Source organism: Pseudochaenichthys georgianus, chromosome 18 (assembly GCF_902827115.2).
Source record: "Pseudochaenichthys georgianus chromosome 18, fPseGeo1.2, whole genome shotgun sequence".
NCBI classification, from domain to species: domain Eukaryota; kingdom Metazoa; phylum Chordata; class Actinopteri; order Perciformes; family Channichthyidae; genus Pseudochaenichthys; species Pseudochaenichthys georgianus.
In genome coordinates this window covers 4719682-4740249 of record NC_047520.1, presented here as the reverse complement: position 1 = coordinate 4740249, position 20568 = coordinate 4719682, and the positions used below count along the sequence as shown (strand labels likewise).

General features: G+C 40.5%; 1 protein-coding gene across 2 annotated transcripts; it reads left to right on the top strand.

Annotated features, from left to right (window-relative positions):
• The first annotated feature begins 2173 nt into the window (after positions 1-2173).
• LOC117463494 (uncharacterized) lies at positions 2174-15833 on the top strand. 2 transcript variants are annotated; one of them, XM_034105751.1, is made up of 24 exons: positions 2174-2258; positions 3756-3972; positions 5124-5212; positions 5634-5817; positions 5944-6035; positions 6117-6198; positions 6285-6370; positions 6476-6542; positions 6655-6740; positions 6846-6930; positions 7022-7101; positions 7207-7267; positions 7380-7465; positions 7578-7644; positions 8150-8235; positions 8330-8417; positions 8515-8603; positions 8705-8830; positions 11793-11888; positions 11965-12068; positions 12172-12280; positions 12426-12570; positions 12762-12788; positions 14153-15833. In XM_034105751.1, the coding sequence occupies exons 2-24, from the start codon at positions 3756-3758 to the stop codon at positions 14698-14700; spliced, it is 2700 nt and encodes an 899-aa protein (XP_033961642.1). In that variant the 5' UTR covers positions 2174-2258; the 3' UTR covers positions 14701-15833. The 2 variants fall into 2 exon arrangements, with proteins under 2 accessions (XP_033961642.1, XP_033961641.1); XM_034105750.1 differs by having other exon boundaries at positions 6655-6755.
• The last annotated feature ends 4735 nt before the right edge of the window (positions 15834-20568 follow it).

Sequence of the window (20568 nt, the reverse complement as noted above, 5' to 3'; positions counted from 1 at the left end):
ATGGCCTACCTGCCTGTCAGCCTTCCATCTGTGCACAAACTTATGTCGTGCCCTCATTGGTCATGTGCGCGTTGGTGTGTGTTGGAGGAGGGACTCTGTAAGGAAGTCTGAAGGCAGATTTGTTCCGGTTGTGTATTTTCAAATTCTAGCGCACTCGAGCTGGTTTCTCCATTTTTACATTCTTACCTACCCTACCTTTAAAACATGTAGTTGCCTTTACACAACTTGATTATTTACATGTTATGCTATTTTCAATCCACTACACTTATAGGCCAGTTTTAACTTTTTACTCCACTACATTTATTTTACATATTTAGTTACTATTACCATTGCAGATTGAGGTTATTAATACAATATGTAAAACGGGCCGGCACACATCGGAATATCTTATAATAGCTACCCAGTAATGTGACAAGTAATTCATATACACCTTTACCAATTGCAACACTGAAGTGATGAACAGAGCCGGCCCGACCCATAAGCGGCCGCTTAGGGCCCCGCAGCCACCAAGGGACCCCCTTAGTGGCTATTTAAAAAAAATCTCAGTAAACCGTCGCCGTGATTAGTATGTTTAATTAATTGTGTTAATATGCCTAGATTGCCTACTCTCAAAGTCATGTATTATATTATTGAGTCAATATAATACATTAACCGTGCTTTACCTGAACCTCATCATGACACAAGAGAGGACGGTAGGATTGTAATTTCCCGTGTTCAGTGAATGCAACAGAGGCAAGACACCAGACCAACCAGAGAGTTGAATGGAAATAAACATCTGTCTTATTGGCTGACAGCCAGGTACCTATCCTGTGAGCTGTGACAATGTTTAAAATAAACAGTCAGTCGGACTCAGAGTTTTTGAAGATGGACATAACAAAAACATTTCTTAAAAAAGACGACAATTCTCAAGTGGTGGCTCACACAACAACCCCAGAACCACCACTTGAGCAAGGTGAACAAGGTATGTAAATGTCAGTAAACTTGCAAGTTATGCGAACATGTAAGCAAAGCATAAATTACAGCTACGTTGACATTACTTGAATCGCGGGGGTAAGCTAAACCGTTAGCAAGTTAGCATGTGGCTGTTCGGCCACTACCGTTGCCATAACAACACCTGAATTTAAATGTGCAACCTCTTTTTGTGACAGATTTTTGCAAGAAATTATAATTCTTCTGAATGGTATTCCTATTGACAGCTAGTTTCAATGTGAACATTATGAGATGGACAGCCAGAGAGAATAAATAAAAAATAGTTATGAAATACTATATGACAAAACAAGAATATAGTTTAAGTGATTTGTAAAATATCCATAAAGAAAAATCTGTTTACAGTTCAATCAAAAGTTCTGTTTCATATGGGTGTTGAGAGATGTATCCATAGATATCTTAATTTTGCTCTCAAAGTGCACCAGATTGATGCTTTTAACTTCAATATTTAAAAAAAAAATCCCGAGGGAGCATGCCCCCGGACCCCCCTAGAGGAGGTGAGGACCCCCCCTAGAGGAGGTTAGGACCCCCCCCCCCCTAGAGGAGGTTAGGACCCCCCCCCCCTATAGGAGGTTAGGTCCACGGTGTTTACATGCTTATTTATACAATATGTGTGCTTATGCTAACATCATAAGACAAAAATTAGTTCCGTGTTGTGTGTAGTGAGAACGTGCTAGAATGAGGGGGGCCCCCAAGCCAAAGCTCGCTTAGGGCTCCCAAAAGTCTAGGGCCGGCCCCGGTGATGAACACATTAATGCATTAATAATTTTAATAAAAGGATTTTTAAATATCTGGTGCTTTATAATGGCCATTTTGCATAACTAGTCATTTTACTTTTGGAACTTAAAGTAGTTTTCAGTGCTAATAGTTATTTACTTGAGTATCATTTTGAATGGAGGACTTTAACTTTTACTTATGTCAATAATCTAAGTTCTTCTTCCACCTCTGGGTACTAATGTATTATACATGTTTAAATATCTTCAGAAAAACATCAGATGTATTAATTGTGTGTTAGCTCTTTGCTACGGCGAAACAAGGCCACTTATTTTATTAGAAGCACAGGAAATGAAAAAGAGATTCGTTTCCTCTTCTTTCTTTTTTTTAAGTGGTTGTTGTTACACAGGATATCGTGTGCAGGTGAGGTGATTTTAGGCAACACGTCGGTAGTTGTTTTTTGTCAGAAACGAAACTGAAACAGTTCAGAATGAAAAAAATATGAGGAGAGACCGAGAGACAGATCACTCAGAGGATCGCGAGGAGAGAGAGACAAGGTAAGATGCAGGTTGATAGCCAATCTGAAGTAAAAGTACTCGTAATGCAGATTTCCTTTCAGAATAATATATATGATATGTTTTGATTATAATTATTGATGCATTTAAGTGTTATAAAGGTGCAGCTAGTTTTAATGACTTGTATACTGCAGGGTATGAATTTACTCCAGTTGGAACTAAAGTCTGATTTAAGAGTTGATTATATTTCACATCATTAATCCAAATCTGTAAAGTAGCTAAAGGTTTTAAAACAATTTAGTGGAAACAAAAATATTAGAGGAGTAGAAGTACAATTTAAAAACTCAAGTACATCCTCAAAATCTTACTTAAGTGAATTCTTAGTTACTTCCACCACTGATCTTTTTTAATGTAAACATATTGATCTTTGCAGTGTGAACCATAGCATCTACAGCTGTTTAGGTTGTATTACACTCTATGAATACCGTGTAGACAAACTAATAACAGACTTTGAATGAGACAGGGCAGCAATGCAAAATATGCCGTGGACAAGTTTCAGGGCGTGTGCAAACACTGCAATAAACGCAGTGGGGTGTGTAATAATAATAATTGATGATTAATAACAAATGTCTTTCTCATTATCCTGTCTTTGATATGTCTTCCATCTTGAAGTGTTGCATTATTTATTCATATTTGTATTTATTTACTTACTCACTAATTGATCTATCCCTATTTTAAATTGTGTACTGGTTTAACATAATGCTCGGTTACGTTTATTATACATACTAGTAGATAATTATCCCTTATAGGCTGTATCTACGATATTTTAGTTTACTTTTACATGTTTTTTTTCTATTTAAGTAGCCGGATGAAGTAGGCAATTCAACACGAAGTACTGCAGAGTACCATTAGAGGGCGACTGATACCTGTTTTACCCCAGTCATACACATCCAGCTTGCAAACAGCAGAGTCTTTAATCACATCAATAATGACTTTTGGGGACTCATCAGGTGACCATTAAGATCTTAAAATTGGGTTTTTATTTATTCTCCAAATGTCCACATAAAAATTAAGCATTGACACAAAACAAAAGTTGAAATCTGTACTTACTTCAAAGTCAAAGTCAACTTTATTGTCAATCTCAAAATATGTTTGTACACACAGAAAGATCGAAATACTGTTTCCCACAGTCCCGAGGTATACAATGAAATAAAGGATATACAATATATATAAAATATGTATACCCCAACTTATTTGCATAAATAGCATCGTAAAAAGTGACTGGTGCTGGATGTGGGGGGGTGTTAAATTCCCGGTCCAGTGGGGGCCGGGTGGAGTGGTGAGATAGAGGGGAGAGAGGGGAGAGGTGGGAGGGGGAGACTTTCAATAAATGTTATTTTCCAAGACATTTAAATACATATTAAAAAATGAATACAATCATGCACCTCTGAGCCTCCAGTACTCTGAACATCTTGGGTGGCATGTGTTGCTTCTATGTGGAGCACGTCTTCTCCTAATGTCTGTGTGTGACCTCTACAGATGTCCAGCATGCAGGTTTGCTACTGCGGATGGTCCAAAGTCACCACCTACCAGGGACTGAGGACTCACCAGGGGAAGATGGGATGCACACCGAGGGGAATGAGTATCCCTGAGAGTGACCAATTCAGATTCACAAGATGCACCTTTGCTAACATTGGACCGTCAATCCAAATAGAAGAACCTCTGAAAGATATCTTCGGCCCTTATCTAGAGATCGGTGAGTGCTAAATCTTCTTAGTTATAACTGATGTCTTTCGTTAAATTGCTGCAGATAAGGGTCGAATGTAGAACATATGAAGAGTGACAGTAACGGAGCGTCCACACTACAGCTCCAAAAATAGCTTGGAGCTGGGCGTGTCTGGAGCTTGGAGATTTTATTCAAGCAACACGGCCAACAACCAATCACATGAATCTCCCGCCCCCGACATACAAAGCATTGGCTGGCGCTGGCTACTCCGGCGTCCAGGCGACCAGAAGTTGAACAATGTTCAACTTCCGGCCCGTCTACACTACAGCGTCGAAAGCTTCAAGCTGCTCCAAGCTGCCCATTCACTTTCAATGGGGTGACGTCACGTAGCCGCGCTTTTTCGCCGAACTGAATTGTGGGTAGCAGAGCGAGGCGTCTCAGGCGACCCAGGCGACCATAAGTTGAACATTGTTCAACTTCTGGTCGCCTGGGCGCCGGAGTAGCCAGCGCCAGCCAATCAAATCCCGTTTCCCAAAATCTGACAGCTGAAGCGCTAGCCAATCAAACCGCGTCTAAGCTGGGAGAGATATCCCGCCATTCATTTCTATATTTCAAAAAAAGTCGGAGGAGAAACTAACTATCGCCGTAGCAAATCACCCGGTTTTGTATGACCAGAACCTCTTCACCTACCGGGATACAAACCGGAGGAACCAGGCATGGAGGGAGGTGGCAGAAACAGTGGGGGAAACTGGTAGGTTTTCGCCTGTTTGGGGAGTTTATATATATATTGCTCGCATAAAATCCCCGGGGGTTTTTGCTTTGTATGTCGGGGGCGGGAGATTCATGTGATTGGTTGTTGGCCGTGTTGCTTGAATAAAATCCCCAAGCTCCAGACACGCCCAGCTCCAAGCTATTTTTGGAGCTGTAGTGTGGACGCTCCGTTCTGGTCGCCTGGGACGCCTCGCTCTGCTACCCACAATTCAGTTCGGCGAAAAAGCGCGGCTACGTGACGTCACCCCATTGAAAGTGAATGGGCAGCTTGGAGCAGCTTGGAGCTTTCGACGCTGTAGTGTAGACGGGCCGTAACGGTTAAGAGCTCTCTCCCGAACATGGATGGTTGTCTTCTTCAGAAATAACTGTATATTCTAGAAAAATATTGGTTTTCTTATTATGTTTTTCAGATCATCAACAGTTCGCCTGGAGAAATGCCTTGGAAGAAACCCTTCAAAACGACAGCGGACGAAATAACGGGATTACTCCAGTCTGGGAGGTATATTCAAGCAAATATACACTACTTACATGTACACACAAATATCTGTTTTAAATGTTAGTTTTTATTGTTGTGAATTCTTCCACAACACTGGCCCCTTGATTTGCCCTACATTGACAACTAACTTTCTACCGTCAAAACATATTTCAATCTTGATGTCCTGGTGGCGTATCATTTACAGCAGGAAGTAGTCAAGACCCCACACAAAATACTCTAGAGTACCCCTAGAGGGCGACTACTCCCTGCCTACATTCTACAAATCAATGCATCAAACCGCACAGACCGATATCAAAAAAATAATCAAACAAATAAAACGAAGACAATTACTTGGTCTTACTGAATTGAGGAATTTTCATGGCAATAGTTTCACAGCTTTTACAAATGTGTTAGTGCTTTCTAAATGTGTGTGTGACTTCTACAGATACCCCAAACATCCGATGAGAACCTCCTGCTTACGACCTACCAGGGTCTGAGGACTCACCAGGGGATGATGGGACGCACACAGAGGGGATATAGTATCCCTCAGAGTGACCAGTTAAGATTAACAAGTTCCCTTCATGGAGCCGCTAACGTTGGACCTTTCACCTTCGAGCCTCTGAAGTTTGGTGAGTGATAAACAGCTGATTACATTTTTCAAATAGTATGTTTTTACTCATTCAATGTCTGCAAATGATGCATGAGGGTACTTTCAAGCTCTTAAAACTGAATTTACGAAATAAATCTATTCCCAGAGAGTAAACAGATTACTTGGAGAAGTCCCCTGAAAGAATCTCCTCAACAGGATGACGGACCAAATAACTTCATTGCTTCAGCAAGGGGAAAGGTATTCAAGTGAAAATATATAGATAACATGTATTAAATATATCCCTGAAGGAAGAAACCCTAACCCATTATGAAATGACAGAATGTACCTGTTGCTTCAAACTTCACCACCCTGACGGCCGCTCCAGCTGCAGAAGCCACACTGAACGACATAAATCAATTATGTATGCATTCATCTTATTAATTTATCATAGCTGGGAGTTAGGCTATGCAGCTGGTTCTAACAGTAAACCATCCTCCTTTCCTACAGTTGCTACAGCTCAACAGAACTCTCAGCAGACGGCCACAAACTCTGACACAACTCATCAAGGGCGCAATTTCTCCAGTGGTGCACAGGTACAGTACATTCCCGTTAAACAGGTTCAAGTGTCAAAAACATTATTTTTTTTTACGGAAAAAGTTAGAAAAACTATAATCGTATTTCCCACTTTCGTCTGACAGCCTTCACTGCTCCCAATGCCACAGATGTTTGGTACCCCAACCATTCCTGCAGCAGCAGAAGTCCCAGGTAAGGCCACAAACAAATCATAATGCATCATCGTTATAGTATATTTCTAACTGGATTAACACAATGCAGGAGTGTTTAACTCTAACCCATCCTCTTTCCACAATTTCTACAGTTATGAAAACTCAGCAAAGCTCTCTTCAAAACACCACAAACTCTGACCAAACTCATCAAGCTTTCAATTTCTCCAGTGGTGCACAGGTCCAATACATTCCTGTAAAACAGTTTAAAGTGTTTTAAGTTATAATTGTTTGGAAAAGCTTCAGTTCAAATCATAAAATCTTATTTTTCATTTTTCTCCGACAGCCAATGCACTCCGTGTCACAGATGTTTGGTACCCGAACCACTCCTGCAGCTGCAGGAATCACAGTCAATGACACAAACAAATCATGTATGCATTATCAAGTTTGTATATCTGTAATTTTATTTGACAAAATGCAGCCGTATTCTATTCAACAGTGACCCATCCTCTTTTCCTACAGTTGTTGCAACTCAGCAGAACTTCCAGCAAACAGCCACAAACATAAATCGTCAAGCTTTCCCTTTCTCCAGTGGTGCACAGGTACAGTACATTCCCGTTAAACAGGTTCAAGTGTCAAAAACATTATTTTTTTTTACGGAAAAAGTTAGAAAAACTATAATCGTATTTCCCACTTTCGTCTGACAGCCTTCACTGCTCCCAATGCCACAGATGTTTGGTACCCCAACCATTCCTGCAGAAGTCCCAGGTAAGGCCACAAACAAATCAAAATGCATCATCGTTATAGTATATTTCTAACTGGATTAACACAATGCAGGAGTGTTTAACTCTAACCCATCCTCTTTCCACAATTTCTACAGTTATGAAAACTCAGCAAAGCTCTCTTCAAAACGCCACAAACTCTGACCAAACTCATCAAGCTTTCACTTTCTCCAGTGGTGCACAGGTACAGTACATTCCCGTTAAACAGGTTCAAGTGTCAAAAACATTATTTTTTTTACGGAAAAAGTTAGAAAAGCTATATAGATATAATCGTATTTCCCACTTTCGTCTGACAGCCTTCACTGCTCCCAATGCCACAGATGTTTGGTACCCCAACCATTCCTGCAGCAGCAGAAGTCCCAGGTAAGGCCACTGTGACGCTGACCGTTGAGCGGCCCAGACCAAGCAAGGAGGCAGAACGTCCAAAAATATAACCCGGCGTGGGCATTTATTAAAATCATGGGCACAAAGTTCACCGCCTCAATCCTGCGGTTCTCCTTTCACACATCCTGCAGCCACAAGGATCTCACTCACACACACACACACACACACACACACACACACACACACACACCCAGCCCTCTCAACAGACAGAGAAACAGAGCCTAAATACACACACTCTAATCAGCACAACAAGACACAGGTGAGGGGGGAGGAGACCACACAGGACACCAGGTGCACACCGTCATCAGCCACAGACAACATATACTGTGCAATCACGCTAATAAAGTGCCCTATTACCCATAGTTCCCTTTGTCACAGCCACAAACAAATCATAATGCATCATCGTTATAGTATATTTCTAACTGGATTAACAAAATGCAGGAGTGTTTAACTCTAACCCATCCTCTTTCCACAATTTCTACAGTTATGAAAACTCAGCAAAGCTCTCTTCAAAACGCCACAAACTCTGACCAAACTCATCAAGCATTCAATCCCTCCAGTGGTGCACAGGTACAACAGATTTCTGTACAAACAGGCACGAGATGTTAGCAAAGCTTTGTTAAGTTTAACCCTTAAAGTCTCATCTTCCATTTTTCTCCAATAGGCTTCGCTGATGCCAATGTCACAGATATTTGGAAGCCCAACGTTTCCTACAGTTAAAGATGTCACAGTGACGCACACAAACAAATCAAGTACTGTTTTTAACTGATTCCTTTTGAAATGTAACTATATATATAGATAGATTAAAAGCAGCTTGTTTGATCCTTATCAACTTTTTTTTCTACACAGTGTTTGAAACTCCCCCCCATCTCAGTACAACTCATCAAAACACCAACAACGTTCGTAGAGCGCTTGATTTCTCCACCGGTGCACAGCAGGTACAACAGGTCTCATGACTTTAAATGTGACTTCTTTTAGAGATCCATTGCAGCCTGAAATGTATACGGTCTAGCTTGCACTAAGTGCCTTCCTCCTTTAGGTGGGGCAGTTGGACTGGGAACTTCCAACAACCACAGCTCAGGAAACAGCCATCCAATTAAAGGAGAGAGAGAGGGAGAGGGAGAGGGAGATGGAGAAAGAGAGGGAGGCTCAACAACTACAAAAGGTACTTAACTTTAAAGTATACAATGTTTAATTAGACACAACTAGCAGTATGAAATGTTTGCCTATTGTTAGGTCTGTAGATTCACCACTATCTAGTCTCAAAGGTCACGTATTGTGCAAAATCCACCTCTTCTTGTCGTTTATACATAAACACCCATTTATATAAAAACTAGTGCTGTCAAAATTATCGCGTTAAAGGCGGTAATTAATTTTTTGAATTAATTGCGTTAAAATATTTAACGCATTTAACGCATGTGCAGAATGGCCCGCCCCATACGTGCCACCAGTGGCAGCGCCAGGGTATGGCTGGGGTAGGCTACACCCATACCAAGAAATGGCTTAGCCCCACCGTTAAAAATGATGTTAAAGTAAGCAAAATCGCCTGCCAACTCGCGCGGAGTAAATTGCACAGACAGCAGTTAGTAAGATTGATTTCAGTAGCCACGGTTTTGAAAACTTTTGTCACGTAGTGATCGTCTTCTCAATAGAACATCTTTGATAACGGCGTGGTGTTGTTGCAGGAAGTCCCGACGGAGAATACTTTTGCTGTAGTACACAGGGGTGCACATAACTGGTACGCAGGGTATGTGCCTAATCTGAAATGCGTACCGTCACTTGTGTCACAAAGCGCATTTGCGTATCGACGTAGTTGTGAAGCTTTTCCAGAAGGCGGTTAGATCACCGGACGACAGAGTCGGTCTCCGTGTGCACAGACAGGGCTGCTGTTAACGTCGGTCTGTACAACGGACTTGTGCCAAAACTACGCCAACCGGCTGCGGAGGGAGACTCCCCCCTTCACTGGAGAACTGCGCTAAAACAGCTGATCACAACGTTCACGCTCTGTGGTCACGAAGTACTCCACTAGCGCCCCCCCCCCCCCCTCTGTCGACTTTCCTGAAGTGCTCCCCTGTTGATAGAAATCAACACGTAATGAATTAAGACCCCACGGTTTGATGATTGATAGGTGTGTGGGTTGTCTTTCATTTTGACACGCAGAAAATGTTATAATAAACATAGATACTGTATGTGAAATGGATATATCCGCCTTCTTTCATTTATCTTTCCATTCCCACAACAATATACATAAATAAATGACATATTTTGGACATAGTTCGAATGGTGATTAATCATGATTAATTAATTTTTAAACTGTGATTAATCTGATTAAACATTTTAATCATTTGACAGCCCTAATAAAAAACCTGAGACTTTTAATATATTGATAAAAAACAGTATAATAGGGGACCTTTAAATATTTCAACTAGTCTCAAATGAAGCTTCATGAAATGTGGTACTGCCCACAGGAAGAATCCTACAGCCTTTGGTCGAACTTTGACTTTTGATGTAATGCTAACCATATCTGGTATATAAGAAGTAGGGCTGTCAAATGATTACAATGTTTAATCAGATTAATCACAGTTTAAAAATTAATTAATCATGATTAATCACCATTCGAACTATGTCCAAAATATGTCATTTATTTATGTATATTGTTGTGGGAATGGAAAGATAAATGAAAGAAGGCGGATATATCCATTTCACATACAGTATCTATGTTTATTATAACATTTTTCTGCGTGTCAAAATGAAAGACAACCCACACACCTATCAATCATCAAACCGTGGGGTCTTAATTCATTACGTGTTGATTTCTATCAGCGGGGGAGTACTTCAGGAAAGTCGACAGAGAGGGGGGGGGGGCTAGTGGAGTACTTCGTGACCACAGAGTGTGAACGTTGTGATCAGCTGTTTTAGCGCAGTTCTCCAGTGAAGGGGGGGGGGGAGTCTCCCTCCGCAGCCGGTTGGCGTAGTTTTGGCACAAGTCCGTTATACAGACCGACGTTAAGCAGCCCTGTCTGTGCACACGGAGACCGACTCTGTCGTCTGGTGATCTAACCGCCTTCTGGAAAAGCTTCACAAGTACGTCGGTACGCAAATGCGCTTTGTGACACAAGTGACGGTACGCATTTCAGATTAGGCACATAACCTGCGTACCAGTTATGTGCACCCCTGTACCAGAGCCATATTATTACTATTATATGGCTCTGCTCTGTACTACAGCAAGAGTATTCTCCGTCGGGACTTCCTGCAACAACACCACGCCGTTATCAAAGATGTTCTATTGAGAAGACGATCTCTACGTGACAAAAGTTTTCAAAACCGTGGCTACTGAAATCAATCTTACTAACTGCTGTCTGTGCAATTTACTCCGCGAGTTGGCAGACTTTATTTTGCTTACTTTAACATCATTTTTCATGGTGGGGCTAAGCCATTTCTTGGTATGGGTGTAGCCTACCCCAGCCATACCCTGGCGCTGCCACTGGTGGCACGTATGGGGCGGGCCATTCTGCACATGCGTTAAATGCGTTAAATATTTTAACGCAATTAATTCAAAAAATTAATTACCGCAGTTAACGCGATAATTTTGACAGCACTAATAAGAAGTGAAAGTAGTCAGTGTTGGAGCCTTGTATTCATATGAAAGCTGGTCAGTAGCACAGAAGACTAACACTGACACCGTAAACGCGTTAGCTAAATGTTTACACCAGTAATTATTCAATTGTTTCAAACTCATAGGCTTCCATACAACACATTTGTTTTTGCAACTTTTGTTGTCACCCCCTACTGGCCATTTGAAAGAATACCTGTTTAAAGAATTTAGCATAGTCATCACTTTTCGTACCATGACATCAAGGATTACTCGTCCTGTTTTTAAACATCTACAAGATACATAGGCCAAATTGCTATTGAAGACATTTCTGGTCACTAGATGTTATATCCTTGGGCCATGGGTGTTTCCCAGTTCCCATCCTCTAGTGCCACCAGCAGGTGCATATTTGTTGTTTTAAGGTATTGTCCTATGAGCTTCGGTTGGATTTAAATTAAAGTTATACTCCCCTCAGCTTTCATTGGACCTTACTGTATTGGCAATCTAATAAAAGTACTTTGTGTCTTTACTCCAGATGAGGCAGGACATGATAAGGGCTGATTTACATCAGAAAATTCAGACAAGAGAACAGAAGATTTCTGAAGTCACATCATCTGTAAAAGCCTGCAAGGTGAGCCGGAGCAGATTATTTAAATGTTCTCCTCTCATTAAGGTTTTTTCAACTCATCATCCGTTACTCTTTTCAGGGCGGCTTGGATGCCGAATGGCTGGAGATCAACAGCGTTTTCTCAGAGGTGATGAAAGTCGTGGAGGACTCTCGGAAGAAAGCCCTTCAACCTCTGGAGGAGAGGTGGGTGGCTCAGTAAATATCGCAATGATTTATGACATTAACTGCACCAATGTTAAGGTCATCAATAAATGGAACTGCCTATTGTTACTATATGTAATTTTAGGAGACAGAGAGTGAGTAGAGCAGGAAAAGATCAGGTCAAGAAGCTGCAGAATGAAATTGACAAAATCAGGAAGACCATTGATGAGTTGGACAAAAATGCCGACTTGCAGGTAAGACATCCAAGCTTTTGGCATTTTTCTATCAGTAAACAAGTCCTTTGGCCTCCATAATGCTAGATGTCAGTATGCACGGACAATATCCAGATCCAGGGGACACTAAAAGGTTCATACTGAGAATGTGACATTTATCCCACAGGGTCTTCCTAAAACAGGCCTGGATGAATCTCGAGATTGGAAACATTTAACTGTTGACACTTCCTTCTCCTTTGGGTCACTGAGAGCTACCACATCGAGCATGATGGAACAAATTCACCAGCAACTGGAAAAACTCTCTTCTGTTGGTATGTTCTTGACGTTAAAACGTGAAAACTCAAGCACCATTGCTTTCTCTGTGTTTCGTAAAATAATAAAACAGGCCCCATAGGGAACGAATCTGAATGAAGATGTTTTTCTTATTCTACGGGCGTAGAATTTCCTATTGCATATCACGTAATGTTTTTAAATGATAGTAACACGATTTCTCTATCCACAGAACTCAAGAGGATTCCCACCTTTGCAGGTGTGTGACCCAGAATATTAAGAGAACATGTCAGTAATTAAACATTAAACCTGGCCATGGTTTGAAAGAAAACAGCTCCAGGCACTCACAGAAAGAAAAAGGTTACATGGCTTGTGCATGGCAATAAACAAAGTAAATGGTCAGGTCTCCTTCAGATTAGCAAATAAAGAGACCTGATCCTTTTATGCAATCATTCAGGGCTGCTTCCTCGTTGGGTAATATGGTCAACTGGTGGGAGATAATCAGCGTCATTCAGGGGGAGCTCTTCAAAGATTTTACCAACCGAAATAAATGAAACTACAAGAAACAAATCAAATAAGGATACACATTGTTATTTGCAAAGAAAAAATGATGTCTCACAATAAAATACTATGAGGAAATGTACTCTATGTGGCAGAAACATGTCCTCAACCTACTTTAAGTGATTGAAATTCCTTCAAGACAAAAATATTTGTTAATTTCAAAATGAATAGGACATTTGCAACTGTCAACTTACCCCACCTTTGACCACTATACTGTACATTATATTGTCTTGATGCACAACAAGGACGGACTTTCTCCACACAAATGTATAATGAAATGTGTACAGATGTTTATTGAGGATATTGCATGGATAAAACAATGACCCATTTGTGAACAAACCTCCAGAGAAAAGCTTTTTTGACTTTAAAACTGAATGGAATAAACAGATTATCCTGGCCTAAATTAAGAAATGTATCGTTAAATATATATTTAAACATAGATATTTTTATATGTATTTTATTGAGTGACCAGGTTTATGTTTTTATTGGATTCGTTTTTTGTTTGTGAAATCTTAAGAAGGTTCTCTCAGCATATCTCTGGTTATCTCCCACCTGTTGACCCAATTTCCAATCAGGACATTGCATAAAAGGATCAGGCTCAGGCGTTGCCTCCATTGGCACCTTGCAGCAGATCTGTTGAATGGTTGAATTCAGTTTCATCAGCATTTGTTCGTTGAGTGCATTTCATGTCTGACCCACGGAGCATACCCACAACAAACTCTTTGCAGTCTTGAAGTTGGACTTTTTGATCACATAACTCTCCACTTAGTCACTAGAGGCATTTTCTTAAAAAATGTAACCTGTGTGTTTTGTTGGTAGGACAATGAACAAGCTGGGACCTTAAAAAAAGATTTGGTCCTACTTGTAGAGCAATATTGTGGAAGTTATACATGTTAAAGCTCTATTCTTCTCAAATCTCTCAAGACTTCTTCATAGTTGCTTTCTTTATGAAGTAGTTATACTTGAATTTAACAAGTTAAAGTTAAAAGCATCAGCATGTAGTTTGTGTCATCCATATGAAGTGCATAATGACCCTATTTCTATTTATCTCCTCAACCACAGTGGATGTAAAGCTGAACCCAACCACAGCCCACCAGTGCCTTGTGCTTTCCCCCGATGGAAAGACAGTTAGAGATGGAGGGAATTACCAAAAAGTACCCGATGCTCCGCAGAGGTTCGACATGTTCGGCAGCATCCTGGGGCTCAACAGGTTGACTTCTGGGAAGTCATACTGGGAGGTGGAGGTCACCAAGAAGTCGGGGTGGGACCTGGGTGTGGCACGACGCAATGCAAATCGCAAGGGGAAACTCTCGGTGAACTCGGATAACGGTTACTGGGTAGTCGTGCATTACAAAGACAAAAAGTACGCAGCCCTGACAGTACCACCAGTCAGCCTCCCCCTGAAAGAGAAACCTGAAAAGGTCGGAGTGTTTGTGGATTACGAGGAACGTCTCGTGTCCTTCTACGATGTGATGGCTCAATCTCACATCTACACGTTTACCGAGTGCATGTTCAGCGATGTGATTCTTCCATATTTCAGTCCACATCCTAAACAAAATGAGAAAAACTCCCATCCTCTGATTATCTCTCCTGTGAAGAAGCAGTTGTAGTTATATGAAGTGAATAGTTACCGGTGGGGAGGGGCTCCTTATTTTCATCTAAAGTAACAGACAGAGAATCAGCACTGACAGGGCTGAAACAGAGGGGATTATGGGTAATGCTGCAATGATCTGTTTGGTGTTTGGAGCCAAACACTTCAGAGATATGTTTTGCAAATATCTGAGATTTATAATACATTGATGAAAAACAGTATAATAGGGGACCTTTAAAATGGGTTGTAGGCTATCCCATTTCGGTATGAGTATGTTTGAACATAAGGATGCTCATAAGTGTACGTGGTACCAAATTACCTTAGGCAGAAGGTCCATGATCGAGCATTGTGGTCGTCTCCTGCTAGCTGTCATAAATTGACTCTCTTACAGTTTTCAGGTACATTTTTGAAGTTACACTTTTTATATCTCGTTCGTTTCTAACTATACATTTTAACTGAATGGAGAATTTCTGTGTTCAGGCATGTGTATCTTAAGCTAACAGACACACTAGCTAAGCTAACATTAGCAAGAGCAGAATAGCATCCAAAAAAAACATTTTTTAACTTCAAACTACTTTAATCTGTGTTTCCATCGGTCATTATAACAAGCACTGTTTATTGTTTGGAGTAGGGGACCATATACAGACCAGTTCACTCGCTTTTAAATCCTCCTGAACAGGATCTTATAATTATCAGACAAACATAATAAGCTAATGTTAGCGGTTAGCTTGCAACCACACAGATGGATTTCATGTGTTGTATGCAAAATCCACATTTTGGAAGTAGCTTTAGCTGTCAACTGCTTCGACGTGGCATTACATTCCTCAAAAGGTTAAATTAAGTACTATGCAATAGAAAATGTACTTGTTTACATTCTACCACTTATCTTTACTTGATATATAACCCCTAACTCTTGCACACTGTATTTTCTTTATTTTTTAAATTGCATTTTACAGATCCTTTTTTCTAGTTCCAGATTATCTGTTACACCGCCATGCATGACTCTCTCTACATATAACTATTGACGGTTATAACAAAATGTTTTATGCTATTAAGCGAGAAGACATTATTACAAGTTATATTTGGGAAACTTTTTATACTTTTCTTCAGGGGTCTTGTAAAAACTAAAGCAATAAAACATGATTGACGTTGTATTTGTTGATTTACCAAGGTCCTTTAAAGAGAGGTGGTCTCTGTCCGGTCGACTTCGAGCTGACATTACTACCAAATGAAGTCATTTTAAGGAAGGCATTTTAAGACTCTTTATTTTATTTTACTAGGAACAGTCTTGTGTTTCATTACATCGAGAATGTCATGGTGATGGATATATACATTTTTAAATGTGTTTTATGTCTTGTAATTGCATTGAGAAAACCCCCGGCACTTACCTATAGAAGATTACGTTTGTTATTATAACTTAGTCAATATGATTTTAATAGGATACTAAATACTTGTGAATCATATCAGTGTCATTAGCATCGGCGTAGCTAGTGGATCGCCGGAGCTGTTAGATTAACATTAACATACTTATAGTCAGTGGCGACTGGTCATTAGGTGCACAGCCCCACCTAGTGTCAGCAGAAAGTATTAAAATAATGATTACAACAAAATGCAAAAAATAAATTAAAATATATATAAAATATATTTTAAGATCATGTTTAATCATCTGATTCGTCTGTACATTGCTGTTTTAGTCTGTGTTCTTCTAATTAGTGTCTACAGTGTGTGCCTATTGAGCTGTTTAGAGCCATGTGGGACAAAACCCGATCCTGCCCCTCCCTCTGACTAAGTGAACGGTGACTGTAAAAACTACACTGCGCATGCTCAGAGTATTTTCCTATTTAATGTGTGTGGCAAAAAAATAATGACCATAGGGGCATAGAGCTGCCATCCCCACCATACGTCATCTCACATAATTCAGAGCTGATTGGCTGTAAGTACGTGTGCCGCGAAAAGTGTGGTGTGTGAAGAGCAGGTGAAGAGGAGGAGAGAGACGCCTCCTAAAACCCGGAACTAAGCTGCGCATGGCTTCCCTCCACAAAAAAGCAATGAGATTTCTCCATAGGATTTTAGAAAATAGCTCAAAATAAGATCTGTGGGAAACGTAGCTGTTAGATAAATGCATGTTTTGTTCAGCCGGATAATATTCACATGTCTACCCTACTTTTATAATTTTCGAAACATAAATCCATCATTTAGATTTATTATAGACTTTTGAAACTACAAGAAGATAAGGAGGACTTTTACAAAAAAGTAATAGAGATTTTTGTCCAGAAGGATAGGCGAATGGACTTCATCTTCAAGTCAAGGTAAGACCGCAATTCTATTGAAAATGGGATCTTACTAAGAGAGAACAATTCAATATTTAAATGATAAAATTAAAATTTGTGGGTATCCTTCTGTTGAACTGTCCGTTTAAAATTAATTGAAGCATCAGACTAAAGAGGCTTTTGAAAATAATATTATATTTTGATTTAGGTCAAAATATAATATTTGTAAAACCTTGTGTCAATTCAGACATCATGACACAATTCCATCAGATTAATGATAAAAACCTGGAGGACATTATACAACTTCTGAAATCCTCCTCCTGCTGCCTTGATATTATTCCAACAGGATTTTTCAAAGATGTTTTGCCTTGCATGGCCTCAGAACTACTTCATATAGTAAACAAATCTCTTCACTCAGGTATTTTTCCACAGGCCCTGAAAACTGCAGTCATTAAACCGCTCTTAAAAAAGAATAATCTAGATGCTTCAGTAATGAACAATTACAGGCCCATATCAAACCTGCCATTTCTAGGTAAGATCATTGAAAAAGTTGTTTTTCAACAGTTGAGTAATTTCTTGCATTTAAATGGTTGTTTCGATGTGTTCCAGTCAGGCTTTCGTCCAAACCACAGCACTGAGACTGCTCTTGTAAAGGTCTTTAACGACATCCACTTAAACACAGACAGTGGCAGAACTTCAGTGTTAGTATTATTAGATCTCAGTGCTGCGTTTGACACTGTTGACCACAGCATATTACTGGACCGACTGGAAAACTGGGTGGGACTTTCGGAAACAGTTCTAAATTGGTTTAAATCCTACTTAAAGGACAGAAACAACTTTGTTTCTATCGGTAAATACACATCTGAGTTGACAAATATGACATGTGGGGTTCCTCAAGGCTCCATCTTGGGGCCTCTTCTCTTTAACATCTACATGCTACCACTGGCTCAGATAATGAAGAACAACAAAATAAGTTACCATAGCTATGCAGATGACACACAAATTTACGTAACAATTTCACCAGGAGACTATGCTCCAATTCAAACACTGAGTAAGTGCATTGAACAAATCAATGACTGGATGTGTCAGAACTTTCTCCAATTAAACAAAGATAAAACTGAGGTAATGGTTTTTGGAGCCAAGGCAGAACGTTTAAAAGTTAGCGCTGAGCTTCAGTGTGCAATGTTCAAACCAACAGATAAAGCCAGAAATCTAGGTGTAGTCATGGACTCTGACCTGAGTTTCAACAGTCACATTAAAACAGTTACTAAATCAGCCTACTATCACCTAAAGAACATATCTAGGATTAAAAGACTAATGTCACAGCAGGATTTGGAAAAACTTGTCCATGCCTTTATCTTCAGTAGACTCGACTACTGCAATGGTGTCTTCACAGGTCTCACTAAAAAATCTATTAGAAAGCTGCAGCTGATTCAGAACGCCGCTGCTCGAGTCCTCACTAACACTAAGAAAGTGGATCACATCACTCCTGTTCTGAAGTCTTTACACTGGCTTCCTGTGTGTCAAAGAATAGATTTCAAAATACTGCTGCTGGTTTATAAAGCGCTGGTTTATAAAGCACTGAATGGTTTAGGCCCAAAATACATTTCTGACCTCCTGCTAAACTATGAACCACCATTAGCTTTTCTTAATGCTTAATGTCTTTCATTTTTTTTTTTTTTTTTGTAAAGTGCTCTATAAATAAACTTGCCTTGCCTTGCCTTGCCTTGAAGAGTCAGTGCCAGTGCCTCAGCAGCCATGAACCTCACTGCAGAAGCTTATATAGACATCTAAGTTTTTTGTGCCCCACCACTTTTGTACATATAGAAACGCCACTGCTTATAGTAGTTGCAATTGCGGCCTGTGGCACCATGGAGCATATGTGTGGGCTCGAAAGGAGTGAGCAGAGGGTAGAGTTGTCGATTCTATCTTTCTCACCATGCTGAACACCCTCTCAGAATTTCAGGCTGCCATGGAAACCAAACAATGGTGTAGCTGTGTTAAAGTCCGAGTGGAAACAGTCGTGAGTAAATCTGATTTTGTCAGAAATCTGGAGAAATGCGGGAGAAATATGACCCCGGGAGGAAACCGGGAGAGGGCAATGAAATCGGGAGTCTCCCGCGAAAAATCGGGAGGGTTGGCAAGTATGGTAGCACGTAGCTTACAGATCGTTGGACCGGCAATATTTTATTATTATTGCAGACTGAAATCACAAAAGCTTTTACATATATGGCAGCAAAAACCGGCACTTGCCAGATTACGTTTGTTATTATAATTTACTCAATATGATTTTAAAGGATACTAAATACTTGTGAATCATATCAGTGCCATTAGCATCGGCGTAGCACGTAGCTTACAGATTGTTGGATCAGCGATATGTTATGATTATTACAGTCTCAAATCCAAACTTTATAAAAGATAGTCCTACAAAAACCGAGTTTAGATAAAGACAATTGCGTTACTTGGAACTAAATAGGAGAATAAATACTTGTGTTATCACCTCAGGCGTAGCTTTATAACCTTCACACAGATCACCATTACAGCACTATGTCTGAACATGTTAGCAAATGCCTGATCATTTAAATAAAAGCAAAGACTGCTGAGCTTAAATTTTACAAAAATATATAAACATCCTACAGATTACTGTCGATGTTTGGGTTAGAAAAAAGGCTACATTGATAACAGTGGCGGTGCCAGAGATTTTCTTTTGGGGGTAGCTTGACGTTTCATAGAGGGTACACAAACATATATATATTAGCTGTACACTTTACGAATATAATGGTTTTTTATGGACAACTTTACCATTCAATCTCGTCCAACTGATCTTATAAGGAGGAGTGAATTCCTGCTGTCACTCCTCGGCTCTTGGTAGTTCAGGCATTTATCAAACCTGGCAACTCCAGGTTTCCTGGCAGCTGTCAATCAAAGTCCAGTGGCTCCGCCCTAAAGTGTCAGAAACTTTTCACACGCGCACAGACATACTCCGCGAGCGAGTGAGGCTGACACTCCCGCGAGCGAGCAAGAGGGCTGTCTCTCTCGCGAGCGAGCGGTTAGCCGCTCGCGGGGTGTAGAGTATTCGCATTTGGTCTCTTTTGTCCTTCTGCAGGCACCGTACCGGAGGTAGGGATCTACAGGCGGGATTCGAGTAGTGTTGTGATAACTGCCATGTGGATGTAATGTTGCTCCGTCACTATTAAGGTTATTAAACCAAATTCTATGATAAACATGACTCGTTTATGAGAACATCAAACATGGTGTCAGAATCAAGTCTCCGGAGTTTTTTTCCGGCAGATTGTTCACGTCTGGGTGACGTTTGCGAAGACAACTAAGCCTGCTCCACCAAGACGCATGCAGCTAAGCTAACATGGTGGATGGATTCCGGAGACCCGACCCACTCGTCTTTTACGGTAACATCGCAGAGAACTGGCGAGTATTCGAACAGGAATATGACATCTTCTTTGCGGCGGCACACTATGCCAAGCCAGCACGCACACGAGCATACATTCTCCTCACTATAGCGGGACCAGAGGCCATCGAGCGCGAGAGGTCTTTCGTCTATGCGGCTGAAGTGAGGGGTCCTGGCGAGGATGCGCCCATCATCACTCATGCCGAGTCTA